This window comes from Filobasidium floriforme (assembly GCF_021052385.1).
Source record: "Filobasidium floriforme strain CBS 6241 chromosome Unknown HD553scaffold_8, whole genome shotgun sequence".
Lineage (NCBI taxonomy): Eukaryota > Fungi > Basidiomycota > Tremellomycetes > Filobasidiales > Filobasidiaceae > Filobasidium > Filobasidium floriforme.
The window spans coordinates 840,716-861,132 of record NW_025763629.1 but is presented as its reverse complement, the minus strand read 5'-3'; the positions used below and the strand labels follow the sequence as shown (position 1 = coordinate 861,132).

The window sequence follows — 20,417 nt, the reverse complement described above, 5'->3', positions numbered from 1 at the left end:
TACAATAAAAGCAGCTTAGTTGCGAGGTTTGACGTCTTTTGGCGACTGAGGCCAGTCCCCTTTTACGGTAAGAAGCGTCGTTGACTTGATTTCCCTCGAAGAAGCGTTGTTAGCCGGCTTTCTGCCAGTCAAGGCGTCGTTCTGGCTGGTGGGCGTTTTCGTAATGCTGGTCAATCGTTTCACTTCATTCATGCCAACAGCTGAGGATCTGAGCATGTGTTCGCAAACATTCTCGATCTCAGCGAACTTAGCCCCTTCCAATCTCAGTGGTTCAGTACTGAGGCTGTCAATTTGTCTGCATTGCCCATGTATTGTCCTCAGAATGTGCTCTTCTAATTGCGCAAATATCTGGTAGAGATATACGCTGACAAGCGAGGCTTCTGGACAGACCCGATCACAAACTGCAAGGTCGAGTATAGATGAAAATTGTGTATGGCGCCCTCGATTTCCCTGCTTCAAAGAAAACATCACAGGCACGAACACCGAAACAACTCGTTTCATATCGCTCAAGCCAGGAGGTAGCTTGGCGATTATCGCGGAGAGAGCTACTATCAAGCGTATATCCCTCCTCAGCGTCAGAGGTACGAGCAAGGGGGACGACGATCGTCTAGTCCGGCTCTTACTCTACGTCGATCGGCTTGTACACCGTACCGTGAAAATTTGACCGAGTCGGTCAGATTCATGTTTAGCTTCCATTTCATCGAATCCTACCCCCCCTTCCTTTCCCATGATCTCGACATTGTGGATCAACCCGAAGGGGTACGGATCTTTGTCACTCGATCACGAAGCGCCATCCAGGCACGCCGCCAGTTGTTCGGTAGCCGCACGCTGAGATACGGTCGAAATCAGACCGACAGCTCCTATAGGCATATCAGTCTTCGCTTTCCAATCCCTGTTGGGTCGCACCAGAGTCGAGGAGCTAGAAGTTGAAAAGCTGTCTTTGATTATCACCAGCCTAGGCACGTGGCTCTAGTCTTCTGATCGGTCATGACCATAACAAAACTCTCATCTTGGCCAGGGACATACGAACTCGATGATGTATATATGCGTATTTATCGAAATAACCCTCACTGCTTATGCTTGTACATGTACCGGCTGCTCCTCCTTGACATCCTCCTTGACCTCGACCAAGGGCTCTTCCTGCGCCTTCCCCTCGCCCACGACACTCCCCTCGTCGGCCTTGCCTTCTACCATCGCATCCGCATCCGCACCCGCACCCTCACCTCCAACCTTGCCCTTCCTCCCCGCCTTCACCTTCAACCCCTGCCACTTCATCACATAATTCAACCCATCCGAATACGGCATCGGCATCCCATGACTATCCACATCTTCCCCCTGAGCTTTCCCATAGGACGTAGCTTGGGCCGGGAGGGAAGGGTGCCAAGCGCGACGTTTGGGAAGGTTGGGGCCGAAGAGGAATCGGCTTGGGAGTTGGGCAGAAGTTGAGGTGGAAGAGGGACTGGTGGCTGTGGAAGTGGAAGTGGAAGGAGAGGTGGAAGAAGGGGTGTTGTCGGTAGTGTAGTTGGTCCGGAGCGCACGAGTTTCCAGGTCGAAGAATCGGTCCTATCGTGCGTTACGTATTACGTCCGATTTAGACAAGACCAGATCCACGGCCCAAGCAGAGAAAAAAAAAATTGACTCACAAAAGCTTTCCTCGACGACCCTTCCGCTCCCTTGCCCTCCCCCGAAGAAGCGGAATAAGCAAACGCCTCTTCCTCTGCGGCAAAGTTGGCAATCTCGTTGATCGCCCTGAGCTTGATAAACTCCCTCGTAGCGATCTGGTACGCTTGAGAGAGGGTCTGGGAGTGGAAGTTGTGGAGGTTTATGGTAAAAGCGATGGTACTACAAGGTAAGACAATTGGGTGGTTAGATGGGTGATGGATGAAGATTGTGGGTGGGGTGAGGTCGCATGGCGGGGCGCAAAGACTCACTCTTCGACGGTAGGCACCTCTCCCCTCTGCCTCAACTCTGTCCACTGTTCCCCTTCTACCAATCCCGGTCTCGCCTCATCGATCGTCTGCCCCTCAATCAAACTAACAGGCCTGAGAGCCTCGAACGGGAAATCCATAAAGAACCTCCGCCTGATCTCATCTTCCTGGAACCTCAACTCCGGTACTTTGAGTTTAGGCGTCTTGGCCCGTTTAGCCCTATGAGTGACGTTGGTATCCTTCTTTTCTGGTGATGACGAGGATCGGTTGAAGAGGGAGAGGTCGACAGGAGCCAATCGACGGGGAGGTAAGGGTTGAGGAGGGTGTTCGAGGTAGGCTTGGTACCAGACGGGAGGGGTGATGGTCTGGGCTTGGAGGAGACGGGTGACCGCCTGTGGGACCTGAGTAGCCAACTTCCTGACCATCGTAGCGGGTGAGTCCGGATGAGTCTGTGTGGTATCGTACGATGTGAAGAGAGGAAAGTCGAGGTCGATAAAAATCCAAGTTGCAAGTTGTATCTTCCGACTTGTTTCTCCCCCTCGACCTCTCCTCGAAAGTGACAAATGAGTCACGTGATCTTCTGAGATTTCGACAAGTTCAGGGGGTAACGACTTTATATACAAACCACCACCCCCCCGTACTTTCCTCCCATCTCTTCGCGACAACCCGCCACCCCAGCACCCGAAACAGTGAAGAGTTGTAACCATGCCTAAATCCAAATCGACCCCGAAACCATCCGGCCGGGCGAACCCGCTGGCGAAAAAGAACAAGGTCAAACGTCCTCAAGTTCAGGTGACTTACGAGGACGGCCAATCGAGACCGAACGTCTTGAGCGTTCCCAGAAAAGCGAAAGACGTCAAGGGCAAGGGCAAGGACGTTGTTGAACCCGAGAGCGAGGTGGAAGAAGACGAAGATGAGGAGGAAGACGTAAAACCGATCATCGTCAAAGAGGAAGACGGCGATTTCCAGACCGCCTTCGAACAATCCGTCTCGTCCACCACATCCGGCACCTCTTCAGCGGATTTCATCATCATCGCCGGTTCATACGAAAAGAACCTCTACGGGATCGAAGGTACCTTCATCTCCCCGCTCAACGAGGACGGGACGCACGATACCGGGGCCGGACCCGAACTGAAGCTGGTCCCCAGTTTCATCTTCCCCGCGCATTTGGCTTGTATAAAATCCTTGTCGGTCAGCCAGGGAGCGAAGTGGTTGGTCACGGGGAGCGATGATGAGTATATCAAGGTCTGGGATCTCAGACGGAGAAAGGAGATCGGGATGCTTAATCAGCACGTCGGTCAGTCCAGGCTTTCGATCATCGCTCCTTCGCTACACGTCTCGTTCATATAAAACATCCACATCTCGCTGACCGTAAACCGATTCCCAATCTCTTTTCTTCTCATCTCCTAGGCACCATCACCTCCCTAACATTCCCCTCACCCTCCCACCTCCTCTCAACCTCGGAAGATGCCACCATCACAGTCTTCAGGACCCGAGACTGGGTACCCCTCCGGACGCTCAAAGGCCACACTGGGCGTGTCAACTCTGTAGACGTGCATCCTAGTGGGAAAGTAGCGTTGAGCGTGGGGAAAGACGGGACGTTGAGGATGTGGGATTTGATGAGAGGTCGGGGGGCTAGTAGTCTGGGTTTAGGGTTTGGTGCGCGTGCCTCATTCTGCGGGGTTTCGGTTTGAGAAGAATCAAAGGCTGATAGGACGATTTGCTCTTGACTCTGTTGGTCGGTCTATGTCGTGGAACCCATCCTCGCTTTAGAGGCGGAGCTGGTCCGATTCTCGAAATCGGGCAAGACGTTTGCCATCCTCGGGTACGGCGGGATCGAGATCTACACCATTGTGAGTAACGCCATGCTTTCATTCGACTGAATTTCAATATCGACAATCACGATTCACTAACGACTGCCCCTATTCTCCTACATTTGCTTTCGCTCGCCACTCAGGGCATGAAAAAAGTAGCTACCCTGACCCACCCGAAACGAAAACGCCTGCACGATATCCGATTCGGATCCGTCACCTCGCCCGAAGGGGAAGACGTCGAGCTGCTTTTCACGGGAACTGAGGATGGCAAGGTCTATACGTGGGAGTTGAAGGAAGATCGGGCCGAGCAGGTAGACGGCGAGGGTGAGGGCGAGGGCGCGGGCGAGGTGTGCGTGTTAAAGGGGATCTTTGGGGGGCATTCTAACAGGTAAGTTGGGGTGGTCCAGGTCTAATCGACCGCGTTGATAAATTCCTAACGCTTTGGTCAACGTGGCGTGCATCATAATTACGACAGGGTAAAGAACGTCGACTTTTTGATTACAAAACGACCTTCCCCACACTCTCCCTTACCCATAATCGTCACCGTTTCCTCCGACGGCAAGATGAACGTGCACGACGTCACTGCCATCTTCAAGATCTCATCAACGGATCAAGAGATCGAGCCCATGGCGAGTTATGATACGGCAGGGAGCCGGCTGGTCTGTTGCCGCGTTGCCGAGGTCAAGCGGACAGTCAAGCAGATCAAGCAGGAGGCAGATGTCAAGGCTGAACAGGTCAAGAAGGAGGAGCCTGGTTCAGGCGCACAGCTGAGGTTCAAGGACGACGATGGTGGCGATGACGAGGACGGGAACGGGGATGATGGTGCAGAGGTGGATGGGATGGACGAGGACGAAGTGGAGCAAGAGGAAGAGGACGAGGAGGAAGAAGAGCTTGAAGACGAAGTGGAAGAGGAGTAGACTGACCTGTACCAAGATGGCAAAAAGGATCACTTTTTCGTCTGCAATAAATAAGGCAACTTTGCGCATCACGCGACGTATTCAAGCATCTTTTCACCTAATTCGCGCATTCTTGTGCGCATACGAGCATCTTTTCTGCGCACATGAGGATATTTTTGCTCCATTTGCACATTTTCCCGTCGAGCAAGCGGTTTACGCTCTGGTTTATCATTTATCAATCTATGACTTGCATTGACGACCCGGGCGACTATCGGATCTCGCTTGTTACAAGTTCAAGGATCTCGGTCGTCGTCTTGCCTACATTCTTCATATCCTTGGAAATGCTCGGCCAGAGTTGGCCGTGTTTAGGTTCGGCCGCTGCGCATTTGGTTATCACCTCGTCTTGGCGTTCCTGTTCAAAACAACGTCAGATTGGATGAGCCTCGGTGTCCATCGTTGAATCATAGGGACAGGACCGACAGACCTTCTCCCCATGCTGACGCTCAAACTTCAGCCACCAGGCCCACAAATCTCCGTTATCCTTGTCCGCATTGACAGCTCGACCCAGCCACAGTCTCGCCTTCTCGATCTTGCGCTCGGCCCAGAACAATCGGCCAATCGCGCAAATGACGATCGGGTGTTCGCTCGACTTTTTGATGGCATCGACCGACTTGCCTTTTCGACCGGAACCGGGCTCCATCCAGATGGCCATGTTCCACAGGATACCAGAGACGGGGCAATCCTGTTGCGCTCGAGCCAGCATAGTCTTGGCTTGTCCGGCACTTCCCGCTCGCTCTTCCACCTTGATCGATTCTGCCCAGAGCTCTTCGCTCTTGGGGTTTTGCATTCGAGCCTTCTCGAGCAGTGCTCGGGCCTTGATCGTGATGCCGGCCTTTTCTTCCAACCTCGATGACAGGATCCAAAGCGGGATCGACTTGGGGCAAGCCTTGACACCCTTGCTGTACGCCTCTCGTGCGCCCGGAATGTTGTCCTTGTCCTCGTTGATCTGTCCCTTCATCATGTACAGCTTGTCAAAGTGGCTAAACTTGACGATGGCCTCGTCCAGCGTTTTGATAGCTTCGTCCGGCTTGCCTAGCTGGCGTAGTAGATGAGCAGATTTCATCCAGATCTGCGACGTCAATGCGGATCGTTAGCTCCTGCTTCCTAGAATACACGGGCAAACGCCCTCTGCTCACCCTATCGGTATCGGCCTCTGTCCTAGCCTTCTCCAACACTTGCATAGCGGCTTCCATCTGCCCGGTCTCGGCAGCGAGCTTGGCGGCCGCCAACCAGATAGACTCGCTGTCGGGGTTCTGCTCGAACGCTCGCGTAAGGACATCCCTGGCTCCGCCTATATCTCCGGCCAGCCACTTTTCTTTGGCAGCCATAAGCCACAGCACCTCTGCTCGAGGACAGTACTCGACGGCCTTTGCAAGGAGCTCTTGCAGCGCCTCCCTGATGCACAGTAATACTTTTGAGCAAATCGTCATTGCAGAACTAGCCAGCTCGATACTCACGGTGTTCCATGCTCCTTTTCGAAATCGGCAGCTGCTCTCCAAACAGCCTTTTTCGTGGGAAAGACCTGAATTGTGTAGGCATAGATCCCTCGGGCGCATTCGATGAACCCTCGGCCCGTCGCACTCTCAGCGTCATCCAGCCATACGGCCTGCCTGTCTTCCTCCTCAACGTCGAGGTGCAGAGTAGCCTTCAAGATTGCCTGGGCGGTTGCCGGACTTCCCTCCGTCTCGCATTTTTCTGCTTCCTTCATCCATTGTTCTCGGGTCATGATGACGTTGTGCTTCGTCAGACTCTTGACCGCCAATGCGATCAGCTTATCGACCGTCTCCTTGCTTCCGTCCTGTTCTCGCAAACGTCCTCCTGCGATCCAGATCTCGTGACTCGTAGGGATCATCTTGTGGGCCCTGTTGAGAACCTTTTGCGCGTTTTCTGGCGTTTCCAGCCTGGCCAGCGTCAACCAGAGCTCGACCGATTGAGGAATGACCTCGACGGCTCGACCCAGCAAGATACGAGCGTCATCAGGGTCGTCCTCCAGGTTGACAACCTCTTTCCAGAGCTTGACCGAGTTGGGAATGTATTCGAGAGCTACATTTGCGCGAATCAGCTCTTCCATCCTAGCTGTATTATGATACCGACGATGCTCACCTTTTCTCAGTACTCGCTTCTTCGCCTTGACATCGATCTCCAGGTCGGAAGCCTTCAGCCAAATCTTGACAGACTGCGGCAAGTGTTGTACCGCCTTGGCAAGGATGACCTTGGCGTTCTCCGGCGTCTGACAAGGACGAGTAACGGCTCGATCAGCCTCCCATTGTCAATGTCGCAAAGCTGTGTAGACGCAAATTCCGGCTTACATTGAGCTCGGCAGCGTGGAACCAGATATCCTCATTCTTCGGACACTGCTCACAACCCTGAGCGATGATCCTCCGCGCAGCAACCATCTTCTTTGCATGGACTACCGGAATCAAGCAAAGACTCTATCAGCTCGTGTGCACGAATGAGGCGTCTAGTCGAAGACTCACCTTCGAGCGAGGCTGCAGCAATCCAACCGGGTGCGTGTTTCGGGTTGCTCTTGATGACCGAGTCCAGCAACTGTCTCGCCCGCTTGATATCACTAGATTCGAGACCGCTCATTGTCAGTAGCTGTTCTATTTCCTCGTATCAAGGGCAGGACTCACCCGATCTGAGCATCACTCTGCAACACCTGACTGTTCAAGGCCGTCATATACCCCCTAGGGTCCACCGTCGAGCTCAACCCACTGGCCGAAGCATCCTTGGACGCCTGATCCAGTTGCAATGACAAGACCCTATCTCTCGCCTGTCCGATCCCCACCAGATCCGTCTCCGTCCCCTGGATCAGAGCGGGGGTATTAAACCCTTCCCCTGACATTTGTTTCTCGTCGAGTTCGTTCACCGTCGCGTTCTGCGCAACGGCCCCGGCTAGGATGGTATCCGAGACGGCGTAGGATTTCCCATTCCCATTCTCCGCCATCCTCAAGTTCGCCTTTCTCCTCCTCCTAGTAAGATCCCCCACCTCGGGTAAGTTCTCCCACTCGTTATCCGTCACATCGCTCAACCCTCTTTTCAAGTCTGCAAACTTGACGTCCAATTTCACGTTCGTCGCCCTTTCCTTGGCCAGCTCCTCCGCTTCGATAGCTTCTCTCCGTGCTTTTCTTCTGCCTTCCATGTGCGATTCCACCGAGTCCCAGATGGCATCGGCTTCGGCATCGTCGGCTTCGTAGACTGTTCCTGCAAAGAGGTTGCTCTCGTCGTCCGGATCTCCAAAGGCTTCTTCCTCTTCTTCTCCTCGTTTCGCTTTGGCTTCGCTGTAATGCGGAAAGATAAGGACGAGCGGAACAAGTGAGCTCGATATTATCTTACGGCGGCGGGATGCTGGTCAGTTTCAGAGACTCACGCGATAGCTTCAGCACTTGGTCCTTCTCGAGCAGGTCCGATATCCGATCGAGTCGTAAATCCAGAAGCTCTAAAGAATGCCCCAGATACATTAGCTCCAAGTTCTTTGCTATATTTTCCCTACCCGTAGACTCAAACTCACCCTCGACCGAGACCAGCTACATAACTAGCAGGAGCCGCCAACTATCACATCATATAGCAACGCAGAACATCCAATAACTTATCAGCTCTTTGACGATCCCCACGATAACAAGGATAACGCTGAACTTACGTGCAAGAACGCATACTTGTCCTTATTCTGGTTCAACCCCGCACGCAAAGACATCTTGGACTAAACCTAGTTGATGGGAGGGCAAGGGTGGCGGGGAAGACCGAAGTCCTTTTGTGACCGGGAGTGCGAGATGCTTTTTGCGAGCTCGTCGTGCTTGATAGGTCGGGTCGGATCTTCGAAGGCCCCGCTGGCTGTGAGATACAGGCTACCACTCTTCGCTCCTGTAGTATTATCAAAATGTAGACCTGTAGAGGGGACCGAGCACGACTAGCGTTGTCGAATACCAGAACATCGAACATCATCTTGCATACTGAATGCCCTCAAGCTGAGATGAAAGCGAGCGGACATCAGATTATCATCGCATGTCCGTGTATGAGCTGCACCCTGCCCTCACCCGTCATTCAAGACATTCAACAACTTGTACATACCTCACCCACCGCACCTCTGCTTTTCAGACAACATCAGCCTTACCCTTGTCATTCACATAGACTATAGATCCTATAGACGTATCTTTAGATCGGTCGATCACATACAAGTGGATTGATCCGCCGAGATCCTACTTTTTGCCGGCGACATATCGCTCCTTTACTTCGACCTTCAACCGGCACGACCTTCTCCGATCGACGTCTCTCCTCCAATACTACACAAATAGCCTACACCCACTCCTTCCAAATCCTCTACAAAATCTCTTGGAATCAACCTCAACCTGCATGGCACCTACCTAATCGATCTACCGGTCCCCGACCTCCACCCCGCTCAATCCCAACCTTCTCCTCCACCTACAAGAAAGCCTCGATCGGAAGGCTTTCCGTCCCACCTCCTCGATGCCTAGTCGACTTCGTCGGACCCGCTCGTCCGCCTTTCGGGCCCATGCGATCTCATCACCGAACAAGACGGCAGGAAGACCGGCCAAGAAGTTGAAGCTCGATCGATCGGGGGTCTCGGTTTCGGCCAAGTCCGTCCTCGAGGGTTCCGATGTCGACGAAGACGACGACGAGAACATAGACGAGGACGAAGATGAGAACGAGGATGAGGCCGATGGAGATGATGATGTGGACGAAGAATCCAACTCCGACGAAGGTCAAGAAAACATCGACCCCACTACCGACGCATCTTCGGTCAACCCCGGCGCCGGTCCTAGCCGTCGTCGATTACGCAACGGCAAGAACGTCCTCAAACGACTTCGATCTCGCCGACAACGACGCCCTGCAGCTCTTACCACAGCTTCTGCATACAATCACAGTTACAGTCCGAGGAAGAGGAAACGGGACGATCCGGAGTATACCGACGAGGACGAAGATGACGAGGACCGCGCGAGTGGGGAAGAGTATACCGACGACGAGGCCGAAGTCGGGTCGGACGAGCAGGCCGAAGCAGGGCTTGGGGAAGGGATCGAAGAGGAAGATGATGAAGAAGAGGATGTGGATGTGGACGATTCTGCCGAACCCGATTATATCGACGAGAGTGAGTGACACCCTTCCCCCTCCTCCATAATCGAAATTTGTTTACTTTGTCGTGCGAGATTTACACTTTCTGACGCGGATCATCTTGCAATTTCGATCGACGTCCATCCGGGAATTACCCCTATTTCCCGAAAACCATCTTTTCGACGGCATTACAATCACCGTTGCCGTCTAACGATCGGACTTGCAGATGATGAACATTTGCTAAGAGAAGCACCTGCGTGGACGTTACGTCGTCTGAAAAAAGCCGAGCTGAAGAGGTTGTGGTTGGTAGCCGGGCTTTGGGACGCGGAGGACGGGATGGGCGGGGATGAGGAGGGTGAGGTAGCGGATGGGTTGACTAAAGATGTTCTGGTCGAGGGGATCATCAAGGCTGTAAGTCCAGCCGTATTATGTGACAAGGAAGTCATTCGAACTGATATCGTGTCGTACGGGCGGTGACAGAGACCTCCTTCGTCGGCTTCTACCGCTTCTTCGTCGACCCGTCGGATAGCGAAACTCCCTCCTGGCACTCGCGATTCAGTATCAAGAGATAGCAAGTACAATACGCCGGTCTACGAATCTCCTGCCTCGGTTGAGGGAGAAGACGACGACGATGATGGCGAGGAACAACCGAGTCAAGGCACCTCCGCCAGCCAAGGTTCGAGAGGTCAAGGTCGATCTCGCTTGAATGGAAACGCGGAGAACAGGTCGATCGCCTCGTTGAGAAACGGCAACAGGACTCGTCACAGCACAGCCTCAGCTGTCAATTCTCAAGACAACAAGCGGGCTCATTTCGATGTCAACCTTCAAAGCCCCGCTCAGACTTACCGACATCGACGTGGATCACATGCGTCTTCTGCAGCGAGCTCGTCGGTGGCGAGCCGGGATGGGTCGCCGAAACGAAACGGCGTGCCTTTAACCCCTCGACCTCTGGGAAGACGAGGTAAGGGCTCTAGGAAGAGCGTCAACTTTGATGAAGAGGCCGACGAGGCGGCTAGCGAATCGGGTTCCGTCAGTACCGCGGGTGACGAAGACGATAGTCACGATGATCACGTGCGGACTCGACAGAACGGAAGGTCATTAGGGAAGCGGGGCAGTAGAGCGAGCTTGGAGATGATTCAGGATGAAGATGAAGACCCTTCCGCAGCGACGGGTAAGACGGTGGGGAAGAGGAGATCGAGCTTGATCCGACATACGCCAGCTAGGAGAGCTGCTAGGAAGGCCGTCCGGGCCATGCACGACCAGTTGGATACGGACGAGGATGAGAATATGGAAGCGACCGATGTGGAAGGGAGCGAAGATGATAGCCCCTTAGCTGGTTCAGATGACCCTACTCCTCGACCCAACGGGGGTAGGATCGCCACGCGAGCACGATCGTCGACGATGCAGAGCAACGATTCGTCGCCCTTGAGGAGGAGAAATCGTCGACTGTCTACGTCTACACTGCTCACTTCACCAGAGACGGATTCCAGTAGAAGAAGTAGCCTGACAAGCCTCGGACGATCTAGCGATGATGAAGAGCAACAGGCGAGTTCTTCCCAACAGTCGGCTCGGCGTCGAAAGAACCTGAAACGGCCGAACAAGCGGAGAGATAGCGGATACAACCTGAGGAGGAACGATAGTAGTGGTTTCGACCTCGATGCTCGGTTGGGAGGAATCGATCTGACGGACGACGATGATACCGCTATGGAGGCAGACAAGGTGGATAGGAATGAAGATGTCGAGATGACCGAACAGATGTCGGAGGATACCGAGATGCCGGATGACAGCGCTCACGAGGACGAGCATGGAGAAGATGGGATATCTGGTAAGCCGGCCTCGTTTCGCGATTTTTGCAAAGATCAGTCCACTTATAGCTGGGTCATACAGACGAGATGCTGGCTACGGCGACGCAAGCTACGCTTCGGAAGTTGAAAAAGGCAGTGTTGGTCGAAATGTGTGAGGCGAGGGAGCTTGATACGGAGGGCACCAAGGAGCAATTGTCACAATGGCTCATTGAATGGGTATGTCGACATGGTCACTGGTACAATCCTCCCAGTCGGCTTACGAGCGTCGATGTGTTTCTAGAGGGACTCTACATCACGCTCGACCTCTTCAGCGTCTACCGCTCGGCCAGAAACCCCGACCAATGAGTCGTCTCCGGCTACGAAGACCCATTCAGGCCGGAAGAAAATTTCGGTTCCGAAGCTCCTTCAAGACCATAGCGAGGTTGCAGATCCGAATACGCCAGCTCACTCGCACGGGGATACAAAAGAGGATGTAGAGGCGGACGGAGCGCTCGACTTGGAAGAGTTGGGTCTGGTGGACAAGGAGATTCCTGTCGAGCAGATCCAGAAGGGAGACAAGATCGGGAGTGGAGGTTTCAAGGAGTGAGTTCACGACCTATCGCATGTGTCAGCCTGTTGCTGATTTTCGCTTGCGGCATACCTAGCGTATTCATCGGGAAGCTGAGGGGCCGTGTCAAGGTGGCCGTATGCGAGTTCCGAGACGAGTTGAGCGAGAGTACGTGCGACTGGGAGGCTTCTTCTCTCCGTCCCTAGCTGACCCTTGCAAACATAGTGGACATCCGAGAACTCAAATTGTTGGCGGAATTCAAGCATCCCAATATCGTCCGGCTCGTGAGTGATGGTAATACTTTCGCGATGTCTTGGTTTGCCAACGACTTTTCACTATAGCTCGGTATTGCCATTCCCGAGCGATCTTTACACGTCCCATGCATGGTGGTGACAGAATTGTGCGAAAAGGGAGATCTGTTTGATTACATCGTAGGTCCAAACAAGCAGAAAAAATTGGAATGTGCGACTCAACACGAGAAACGATATCGCTACAGCGAAACGTGGATCTCCCACCCGTCAACAAGGTGGTAAGTCCATCCCCAGCGCAGAGTGTGTCGACTCAAGCTGACGTAGAATCCCTCTTTCAGCTCAAGATGATGTTGGACATCGCTCAAGGATTGACCTATCTGCACGATCGAAATCCCCGAGTGATACATCGAGATGTAAGTTAATCGCAATCAGCCGCCCTCGATGCGTCTAATTGATACTGCCGTGCCACAGTGCAAATCGTCCAACATCCTAATCACCAACCGAGGAGTCTGCAAGGTCGGCGATTTCGGTCTAGCTCGAGTGAAAAACACGACTCGAAGCGTGATTCGATCACTCGTCGGCACCGTCAACTGGCAAGCTCCAGAACTCTGGAGTCCTAAACCGCGCTACGACTACAAGGTAGATGTATTCAGCTGTGCAATGGTCTTTTGGGAGATGCTAGCAGGCTGGTTGACGGACAAGGTGAGTTTACGCATGCGGGAACGTCTGCTCCGCCATAATTGACCTGAAGACGGCGGCACAGAAAAAGTACCCGTGGGAGGGCGAAAATGAACACTGGATCTACCTCAATGTAGGCCAGAATAAAGTCAGGTGCGTTCGGTACAAAAGGGCAACATGTCGCCATGTCGCTCACCTATCTCTCCTATATACAGACCTGAAACAGAACCATTGACCGAACATTGGGGATCCGACCTGGTTAATCTCATGGAACGTATGTGGCATCATGACCCGAACGAAAGACCTCTGATGAGCGATGTGGTGGACGATCTCACCGCCATCATGGAAGCACGTCGCCGTGCGTAAGAGCAGACGCCAATTTTCAACTTCACTCACATGACATGGCCTCCAAATCGAACCGACTTCACCGCCATCGACAACAAGCATTAGGAAAAGAGCACTGACAATGTAGCACTAGACATATCTGCAACGAGAGAATGTATCCATCGAATGAGCACAAACACTTGATACAATGGTGAAAATGTTGCATCTGGACGCCCAGGTCAAGCGGGCCCTTGTGCCAGTCCCTTCATGGGTACACCTGTCTTCGTGTATGATCGAGTAGCTGTAGACGAAAGTCAAGTAGCTAATGCGCCTCTCTCCTTCCGGAATTCATCGCACATTGGAGGCGGGCTCGGAGTGTCGAGCAGGAAGGCGTATGCACCGCATGTTTGCAAGCTGTCGACATATACATACATAACTCTACGCGCGTTACTGGTCGTGATCGTTATAGCAAAGAGCTTTCGTGAGGCATTAGGAGGATGCTATCCCAAAGGCTACCAGCGGCCAGGCCGTATCAATGCTGCGACTCTAAGTGCCATACTGTTCTTTCAGGACTTTAGCGGAATGTTCTGCCTTCCAATCCTGATCTCCATCACGTTCCCTTTCCAGAAGCGGTTTCCAGTACTTGAGCAAGGCCTCGCGAGCTCCGTCCCAGACTGTCAAAACGGATGGCGGAAGGTCAATTGCGTGCTTTTGGACAGCTCCGTTCTAGTGGCTTACAGTGCGTCTTGCTGCCGTGTCCACAATCGCACTTGGATACAAAGACAAAGTCCGGTAAACAGAAAGTCGTCCGAACTGGCTCTATAGGGCCGGCAAAGCACCAAGAGTGGTCGTCTCCGAGAGGTCCTAGATAGGGCGAGATCAAAATCCTCGTGTCGCGGCCATAACCAAACACTGATAGATAAGGAAAGCTCTTGACCAGGCTGACGATGGTCTCAGCCGCACTGACAGGCGACCCATGTGATTTCGGTCCCCCGACCCGACTCGTTTTTCCACCGATAGCCCACTCGAGTTCAGGGTCCATGCCATAGGCAGGAAAGAGCTCGTTGCCCAGAACGTCCATAGTTGTGATTCCACCTTCACCACTGTAATCTTCGGCCGGATCGCAAATTAGAGTGACTTTAGGGTGAGTGTCCAGCGGTACTTCCGGCTCTCTTGCGGCGTAGTATCCATCGACGATAAGATGGCCCGTGCGAAAACTAGCCGAGAAGATCCGCAGGTCAGCTTACTTGAACTAACCGGTTCGCGGTCAATAATTACCTACAGTTTGGATAGGTTTCCAAGATTTCCCATCCGGCGATTCCGAACCGTCAGGATCCCGATCTTAGGAAGTAACTCTTCTCTCCAGTACGAATAGGTATTCTGAAATTTGTCGTAATCATCGACATCTTTCGGATCCCAAAAAAGATCACTCTTGGCAGCCATCGTGCACAACATCGCGAGATGTCGGAAATGGGTGATTCGGTCGATCTCGCCTGCGTCATAAGCCTCCCCGGCGTCCACATAAAGCTCTTGGATCAGGTTATAGGACGACAGCGCCGGGGATTTGCAAAAGTCGCTTAGAGTTTCGCCATCCAGTAGAGTGACCCTGCTATAGAGCAGAGGGATTGCTGAGACATGGAAGAACTTGGCCGTGGTAAGAATGGGAAGAATGGGCCAGTGAGCCAATCCATGCTCTTCACGCGAAGCAATGTATTGCTCGTCGGTTTCGCATTCTGCCCATTTGCTCCGGAAAGCAACAAGCTCCTCGTGCCTTTCGGCGACATAGCATTCGATGATCATGAGGAGTATCTCAGGTGGAAGTGGGCAGTCTGCCATAGTCTGGCTGATGATGGCCCTCTCCTCTTCCTTCTGCTTTGCCCTTCGTCCGGCCAATAACATGGCCATGAGTCCGTCCATCGCTCGTGAGCGCTCCTATCAGCGGTCGTCGCTGAAAGGCAGCGAAAGGATGGCAATGCCGACAGATAACGCCGGTGAGAAGTCGAGTAGCTAGGGTAAATCGGTGGGCTGAATGCTCTACTTCATGATATACGATGTGATCTAAACATCGCTTATGGCATATAGCACATGTGAGAGATTGGCAGAGTCGATCAAGATACAACTTGGAGGATCACAGCCGTGAGGTTGTGTTGACGGCAGACGATAAGTCTACGGTCCAAACGTGCTTTGGTCAAAGTATATCAATGGTGGTTCTCTGATCTACGACTTCTACGACGTGCACACTCAGATATTGAGCTCGACGAGCTATGTGGTGGCAGCCTAGAGATAGGTAGCGATCCTTTGAAGAACTTCTGTGTCGAGCGGTTGTCGAATCGATATGGAGACGGCATGACCTGATTGTTGAATCGATTGCGAAGTTAGTACGGAGCAGTACAAGCGTTCTACCTTGACACACGCACATGCATATGGACTGGGCTACATCGCCAGCATCCTCTTCATGACAATCCGAAGATGCTATTCCAAGTTTTCCCTGCGGGGATCTCCCAAACTGTGTTCGATCAGAGAAGGCAATCCCGAAGTCAGCAGTGAAAATCAGTCACACGCTTCGTTCGTCAAAACCTGCTTACACTTCGTGATGTCCCCATTTCCGCACGAGCAGTCGGACCGGAACTCCATCCTGGGTAGCGCTGGAGAGGAGAGATCCGGTGAGGGAGGCGCTTCACCGAAACAGAAGCTATGATCATTTCCGTCCTCCCCAAGGTAAGGACTGATGACGAAATGATTGAAACCATTCCAGACGCGTCCATACGTCCTGACGATGGCAGAGATGAGCCCCCACGCATGGGCGGCCTCGTCCCAGGTTCCCGAGCGCTTTTCCCACCGGTTTTTCCAACCAATCTCGAGCAGGAAATTCGAAGGATTGCCATGGGTAATGTAAAGTGGCATCTTTATTAGGTTAGAGCTCCTGGAACCCTCCACAGGCTGGCACCTCAATGTGACGGATTTGTGTTGACCCACGAGAGGAATGTGGATCCTCTGCCCGGTCTGACCGATCTGCTCACGAGGCATGCGATGGAGCACGTATCCATCGATTCGGAGATGCTCTATGGAAAATCTAATGATTGAAGAGTACACGCTCAGCCTGTAGCTTGAAAGGTCACATTTACCTCACTCACATTGAGCACAAGCTTGCAGCCAATGCGTAATCGTAGCCTCCCTTTAGATGGACCTGATTCACCCTCGGGCGCTGCTCCGCCCATCTTTCCAACAATATGGCGAAGAAGTCGTCACAAGAAGAGCCCAGATCCTGAGACGAATTGTTGATGGCACTTGACAGCATCATCATCTGTATTGTACGTCTGTCGATGATTTCCGCAAGATCCGACTGCAGTTCTGAGACTTTCTCGATCTGGAGCTTCTTCAGGTGACGATACGAGGAAATATGCGGCTTGAAAAGGAAACTCGACAAAGTATATAAGGGTTTGACCAAGACGTCCGTATAGAGCAGTGGAATCGTCGTTTGAAGAAACCATTTAGACAAGGTGAGAATGGGTAAGACCGGATATTGCACTCCAGTTGATTGCGCCATCTCCACCTCATGAGCCCTTGCCGCGATGTAGCACTCGAGAACGATGTGGAGAACTTCGTACGGTAAAGCCGGCTGCCGGTCGGATGAAGGCACCATCAGGCATGGATCGTTCAGAGTACCCATGTCAAAGGTGAATATCTGAAAAGTCATAGATGTGATTGTCGAGAAAACGTTTATATAATAGAATACGTTTTCCAGACAATGGCTCGCTGACTTACCTGTTTCGACGCAATGAAATCGGAGATTCCCAGGCCTCTGCCGGTTTGAGATGTCAACCAGGAAATTCAGGAAACGATAAATTCGTGGTGCGAGTGAATTTCTGTAGATCTGTAGTGATCGCTAGTGGCTAGTGGATTGCACCGACTAACAAGAAGCAAGAGATCCGTTGAGGTCAGAGACGATGTTTTGAGTTGTCTCGTGGGTCTCGAGGATCGTCGCGACGATGATTCATCATCCATTTACACGGTCTTCGATCTTTGATCATGGTGACGTCATCGATTAGCTCATCAAGAAGGTGAAACGTGAAACGCGGATCACGCTTTGGCGTTTCTCTAACGTTTGCTGACGCGTGCGTTGCACGTCCATAACGTTTTGCACCCACGGCACTTGCCTCTCACTTGTCTCGCTCCAGATATAACATATATATTACCGTTCTCAGCATTTCTGACATCTCCGTTTGAGCTCGAATCGTGGTGGGCATCAAATTCATGTGATATGCCATTCTTCTTTCAGTGATATGGGCTACGGGAGGATATGGGCCATAGGCAGATGAAGCCGGTCGCTTTTGAGTAGACACTTTCGCGCAAAATTAATGCACGATGAGACACAGGTTGAAGCGAAGCCGAGCGGTGTGAGAGACGCAGAGATTATAGCGATTACTGCAGATCGGAGAATCGATCTGCGCAAGACAGAATCGCGTTCCCCGAGCGAACGACTACGAGATTATACAGTGAGATAGATGTATGAGTACAGTCGCGTAGACCACATGACCCCGTCCCCAAGGTAGCATAAATCGAGACGGTGGAACCTCAGGGGCATATCAAGACAGTCTATGTTAGAGCAACGTCTCGAAGGCGAGCTGCATGGGCATGTCCAGGTCATCCCAGTCTAATGGCGTTTTTTTGACTTTCAACATATCAGTGCAGTATCATCGCCGTCACCCGCAAACTCTTGCTACGATGTCGACTGCCTTTCGATCGCATTGACTGCGATGATGCTGATAATCGGGCCAGCCGATTTCCAACACGAACCGAGGCTTGTGGGGAGTTGGAGGCGTTTTCGGGAATTGGTAGAGGGGAAACAACCCCCCGTAATGTTCAGCAGAGCTGCACCGTACCGTAATCGCCTGATATTCATCGAATCGTACCTGCGGAAGCTCTCGCAGTACCGTATTCAAACCTTCGATGACCTGAACAAGAAAAAGGTAGTACTACTGCACACAGGTCAAGAGGGCTTCCTACCCATAACTCCAGGTAAGATTCATACACTTTATCGTCTCCATTTACCTCGAATCCGGGACTTCGGATCGATCGGATCGCCGACGTCTCGTTGCTTATATAATCGTGACGACGGTAACAAGTTGAATCATCTGATCGGCTGATCCTTCGTCGGCAACGCCCCGTCGTTCTGATCGGTTAGAATAAGGTTCAAGATTGAAACGCGGATCGATTTCGACGCTAACCTTCAAGGTTACTTGCGCCTCTCCAGGTCTTCAATGACGGTCTTAGAACCGAAAGCTTGAGGGTGTTAATAGGACGGGAAATAATCCATGTGCTAACAAAGCCTCTCGAAGATTCGTTGTATCAGCGAGGGCAGTTGGCGGTTGAAAATTGATACGTATCGTCCTGCTCCTTCGACCATACATGGCGATACCAGCTTTTTGGCATCTCCGAGGTTCCGATTGGCAGCAAGAAGTATTAGGGTTTATATTGGGCACCATTATATCAGAGTACCGAGATCGAATGGTAGCGCTTTGTAATGCTCATGTAAGGAGGTCGCTTTAACATGTCGATACAACAATAATAATGTAGATACTTTCGACCGATGGGTCTCGCAAGGTTCTGTTTGTACACCATGCTAAGGCAGAAGAAAACCGCCGCTTTAAAGGTTTAAAAAGCTCGAGCATATTGTTTATCCTGGTAGTACCTAAATAATGAATCGTTTTTCAATCGTACACCGAATCCCTCCACTCGATTTCCATGGCGGCTTGGAGGGCTTCAACTAGGCCATCCCAGACTATGTCAAATAGGCTAATCGGTTAGTAGGGAAATGGAAGACATCCTGTACGACCAATTTCACCTACAATGTGTACGGTCCCCGCCGTAGCAGTGACATCCGGTAGCGAAATCGATGGAAGGAAATCCAGGGGGAACGGCGATAGCTTCAGGCATTACTCGCCCAAAACACCATTTGTGGGATCCGTGTACCTGTCCAAGGAAGGGTTGGATAGTGATTGTCTCGATGGGTCCGTGGCGTTTGCAAAAGCTGCTCAAGAGTTGCGGGACGATGTCGGTGGCGCGCCGAGGACCCTTTCCTAGTAAACGGTGACTGGGTCGACGTGGGCCTTCCCACCCGATTTGGAGTTCAAGTTTTGATAGCGTCTGGGCATCTTTTCTAAGTTCGCAGTAGGTCTGTGGATAAAAGTTGTAAGAGCCGTCATTCCGGTAAGAGAGAGTAGGATTGCAAATCAGAGTGATTTTCTGGCAGACACCAAAAGGAATGGGGGAATCCTTGCTGCCAGTTGGAAAGTGGAAGTCTTCGACTACAAGGTGGTGCACCTCAAATCTGTCATATTTTGAGCTCTTCAGTACGGATGCACGTTTGCGAGTAGATCTTCAGGCTTCACTAACAGACGAAGCAACTTCCTGACTGCTTGTACAAGGGTTCCTCCGATCTTCATGACCTTAATTGGCAGACGGGCCTTTCGAAGCCGTATGTTTCGAAATTCGACGATCGAGGATTCCAGGCCCGCGCGAAGGCATGGGTCCTTCATGACAGAATTCAACGTGAACTGCATCTCACGATCGCTTATAGCCTTGTTCAGGCCGTCCAGATCACTACCCTCTCCGACGTCTCGAAGGTGTAGGACCTGGATGTAGTTGAAGGAAGCGATAGCCGGTCCCTCCAAGAAAGTGACGAATTTCGAGTTCCCGATGGTGACGACCTTTCGATAAAGCAAGGGTATGGCCATGTCGTAGAACAATCTGCAGGTCTGTAGGATCGGTAAGACCGACCACTCGGCAGGCAGCTCCCTGCATCTAGTTCTGAACATCTCCCTTTTTTTGTCGAGTGCGTCGTTTTCCATTTCTTCGAGGCGGAAGCGAGTGTAGAATTTGATCACAATATGGAGAACGTCGCTGGGAAGCGCGATATCCGGTTGCCAGTTGGGGTGATCGACATTCGGAACCACTGCCAGGGTAGTCGATATAGCTGTCATATCGCTAGATGAAGAGGCATTGCGCCGATAACGCAACCACTTAGCGGCTGGGTCACTGCACCGC

General features: G+C 52.2%; 7 protein-coding genes across 7 annotated transcripts; 3 read left to right on the top strand and 4 right to left on the bottom strand.

The window, feature by feature from the left end:
- Positions 1-934: 934 nt before the first annotated feature.
- On the bottom strand, positions 935-2,395 carry HD553DRAFT_220202 (mitochondrial ribosomal protein S25-domain-containing protein). The gene is made up of 3 exons (XM_046177236.1): positions 1,932-2,395; positions 1,644-1,842; positions 935-1,563 (listed from the first exon to the last, which is right to left on the bottom strand). Exons 1-3 carry the CDS (start codon positions 2,351-2,353, stop codon positions 1,075-1,077), a joined length of 1,110 nt encoding a protein of 369 aa, XP_046037569.1. The 5' UTR covers positions 2,354-2,395; the 3' UTR covers positions 935-1,074.
- A 238-nt stretch (positions 2,396-2,633) lies between these two features.
- HD553DRAFT_369999 (WD40-repeat-containing domain protein) lies at positions 2,634-4,862 on the top strand (the record flags this gene model as incomplete). The annotated part of the gene is made up of 5 exons (XM_046184161.1): positions 2,634-3,225; positions 3,339-3,587; positions 3,702-3,781; positions 3,886-4,130; positions 4,218-4,862. 5 exons carry the CDS (start codon positions 2,634-2,636, stop codon positions 4,657-4,659), a joined length of 1,608 nt encoding a protein of 535 aa, XP_046037568.1. The 3' UTR covers positions 4,660-4,862.
- Positions 4,863-4,900: 38 nt separating this feature from the next.
- Positions 4,901-8,592, bottom strand: HD553DRAFT_220166 (PRP1 splicing factor, N-terminal-domain-containing protein). Its single transcript, XM_046177235.1, has 11 exons — positions 8,339-8,592; positions 8,210-8,250; positions 8,069-8,137; positions 7,332-7,979; positions 7,176-7,267; positions 7,008-7,108; positions 6,802-6,928; positions 6,156-6,741; positions 5,835-6,093; positions 5,123-5,767; positions 4,901-5,050 (listed from the first exon to the last, which is right to left on the bottom strand). Exons 1-11 carry the CDS (start codon positions 8,390-8,392, stop codon positions 4,907-4,909), a joined length of 2,766 nt encoding a protein of 921 aa, XP_046037567.1. The 5' UTR covers positions 8,393-8,592; the 3' UTR covers positions 4,901-4,906.
- Positions 8,593-8,809: 217 nt separating this feature from the next.
- HD553DRAFT_220143 (uncharacterized protein) lies at positions 8,810-10,684 on the top strand. Its single transcript, XM_046177234.1, has 3 exons — positions 8,810-9,802; positions 9,992-10,176; positions 10,295-10,684. Exons 1-3 carry the CDS (start codon positions 9,163-9,165, stop codon positions 10,469-10,471), a joined length of 1,002 nt encoding a protein of 333 aa, XP_046037566.1. The 5' UTR covers positions 8,810-9,162; the 3' UTR covers positions 10,472-10,684.
- A 973-nt stretch (positions 10,685-11,657) lies between these two features.
- On the top strand, positions 11,658-13,412 carry HD553DRAFT_270668 (kinase-like domain-containing protein; the record flags this gene model as incomplete). Its single annotated transcript, XM_046177675.1, has 10 exons — positions 11,658-11,786; positions 11,851-12,152; positions 12,215-12,285; positions 12,343-12,401; positions 12,459-12,548; positions 12,614-12,646; positions 12,707-12,781; positions 12,840-13,070; positions 13,132-13,199; positions 13,262-13,412. The coding sequence occupies 10 exons, from the start codon at positions 11,658-11,660 to the stop codon at positions 13,410-13,412; spliced, it is 1,209 nt and encodes a 402-aa protein (XP_046037565.1).
- Positions 13,413-13,594: 182 nt separating this feature from the next.
- HD553DRAFT_309831 (uncharacterized protein) lies at positions 13,595-15,436 on the bottom strand. Its single transcript, XM_046179759.1, has 3 exons — positions 14,653-15,436; positions 14,109-14,587; positions 13,595-14,044 (listed from the first exon to the last, which is right to left on the bottom strand). The coding sequence occupies exons 1-3, from the start codon at positions 15,285-15,287 to the stop codon at positions 13,917-13,919; spliced, it is 1,242 nt and encodes a 413-aa protein (XP_046037564.1). The 5' UTR covers positions 15,288-15,436; the 3' UTR covers positions 13,595-13,916.
- A 3,645-nt stretch (positions 15,437-19,081) lies between these two features.
- Positions 19,082-20,107, bottom strand: HD553DRAFT_341381 (uncharacterized protein; the record flags this gene model as incomplete). Its single annotated transcript, XM_046182630.1, has 3 exons — positions 19,082-19,152; positions 19,220-19,701; positions 19,767-20,107. 3 exons carry the CDS (start codon positions 20,105-20,107, stop codon positions 19,082-19,084), a joined length of 894 nt encoding a protein of 297 aa, XP_046037563.1.
- Positions 20,108-20,417: the final 310 nt, after the last annotated feature.

Bases quoted from the DNA above. Each gene is read 5' to 3' on its own strand.
- HD553DRAFT_220166 (XM_046177235.1), bottom strand. From the start codon at position 8,392: ATGTCTTTGCGTGCGGGGTTGAACCAGAATAAGGACAAGTATGCGTTC. The intron at 8,251-8,338 runs GTAAGTTCAGCG...ATGATGTGATAG, and splicing joins ACAAGTATGCGTTCTTGCAC to TTGGCGGCTCCTGCTAGTTA. The intron at 5,051-5,122 runs GTCTGTCGGTCC...TGTTTTGAACAG, and splicing joins AGCGTCAGCATGGGGAGAAG to GAACGCCAAGACGAGGTGAT.
- HD553DRAFT_309831 (XM_046179759.1), bottom strand. From the start codon at position 15,287: ATGGACGGACTCATGGCCATGTTATTGGCCGGACGAAGGGCAAAGCAG. The intron at 14,588-14,652 runs GTAGGTAATTAT...CTTCTCGGCTAG, and splicing joins CTTGGAAACCTATCCAAACT to TTTTCGCACGGGCCATCTTA. The intron at 14,045-14,108 runs GTAAGCCACTAG...CCGTTTTGACAG, and splicing joins ACACGGCAGCAAGACGCACT to TCTGGGACGGAGCTCGCGAG.
- HD553DRAFT_220202 (XM_046177236.1), bottom strand. From the start codon at position 2,353: ATGGTCAGGAAGTTGGCTACTCAGGTCCCACAGGCGGTCACCCGTCTC. The intron at 1,843-1,931 runs GTGAGTCTTTGC...CTTACCTTGTAG, and splicing joins GAGGTGCCTACCGTCGAAGA to TACCATCGCTTTTACCATAA. The intron at 1,564-1,643 runs GTGAGTCAATTT...AACGCACGATAG, and splicing joins GGTCGTCGAGGAAAGCTTTT to GACCGATTCTTCGACCTGGA.
- HD553DRAFT_220143 (XM_046177234.1), top strand. From the start codon at position 9,163: ATGCCTAGTCGACTTCGTCGGACCCGCTCGTCCGCCTTTCGGGCCCAT. The intron at 9,803-9,991 runs GTGAGTGACACC...TCGGACTTGCAG, and splicing joins ACCCGATTATATCGACGAGA to ATGATGAACATTTGCTAAGA. The intron at 10,177-10,294 runs GTAAGTCCAGCC...CCCGTCGGATAG, and splicing joins TCGAGGGGATCATCAAGGCT to CGAAACTCCCTCCTGGCACT.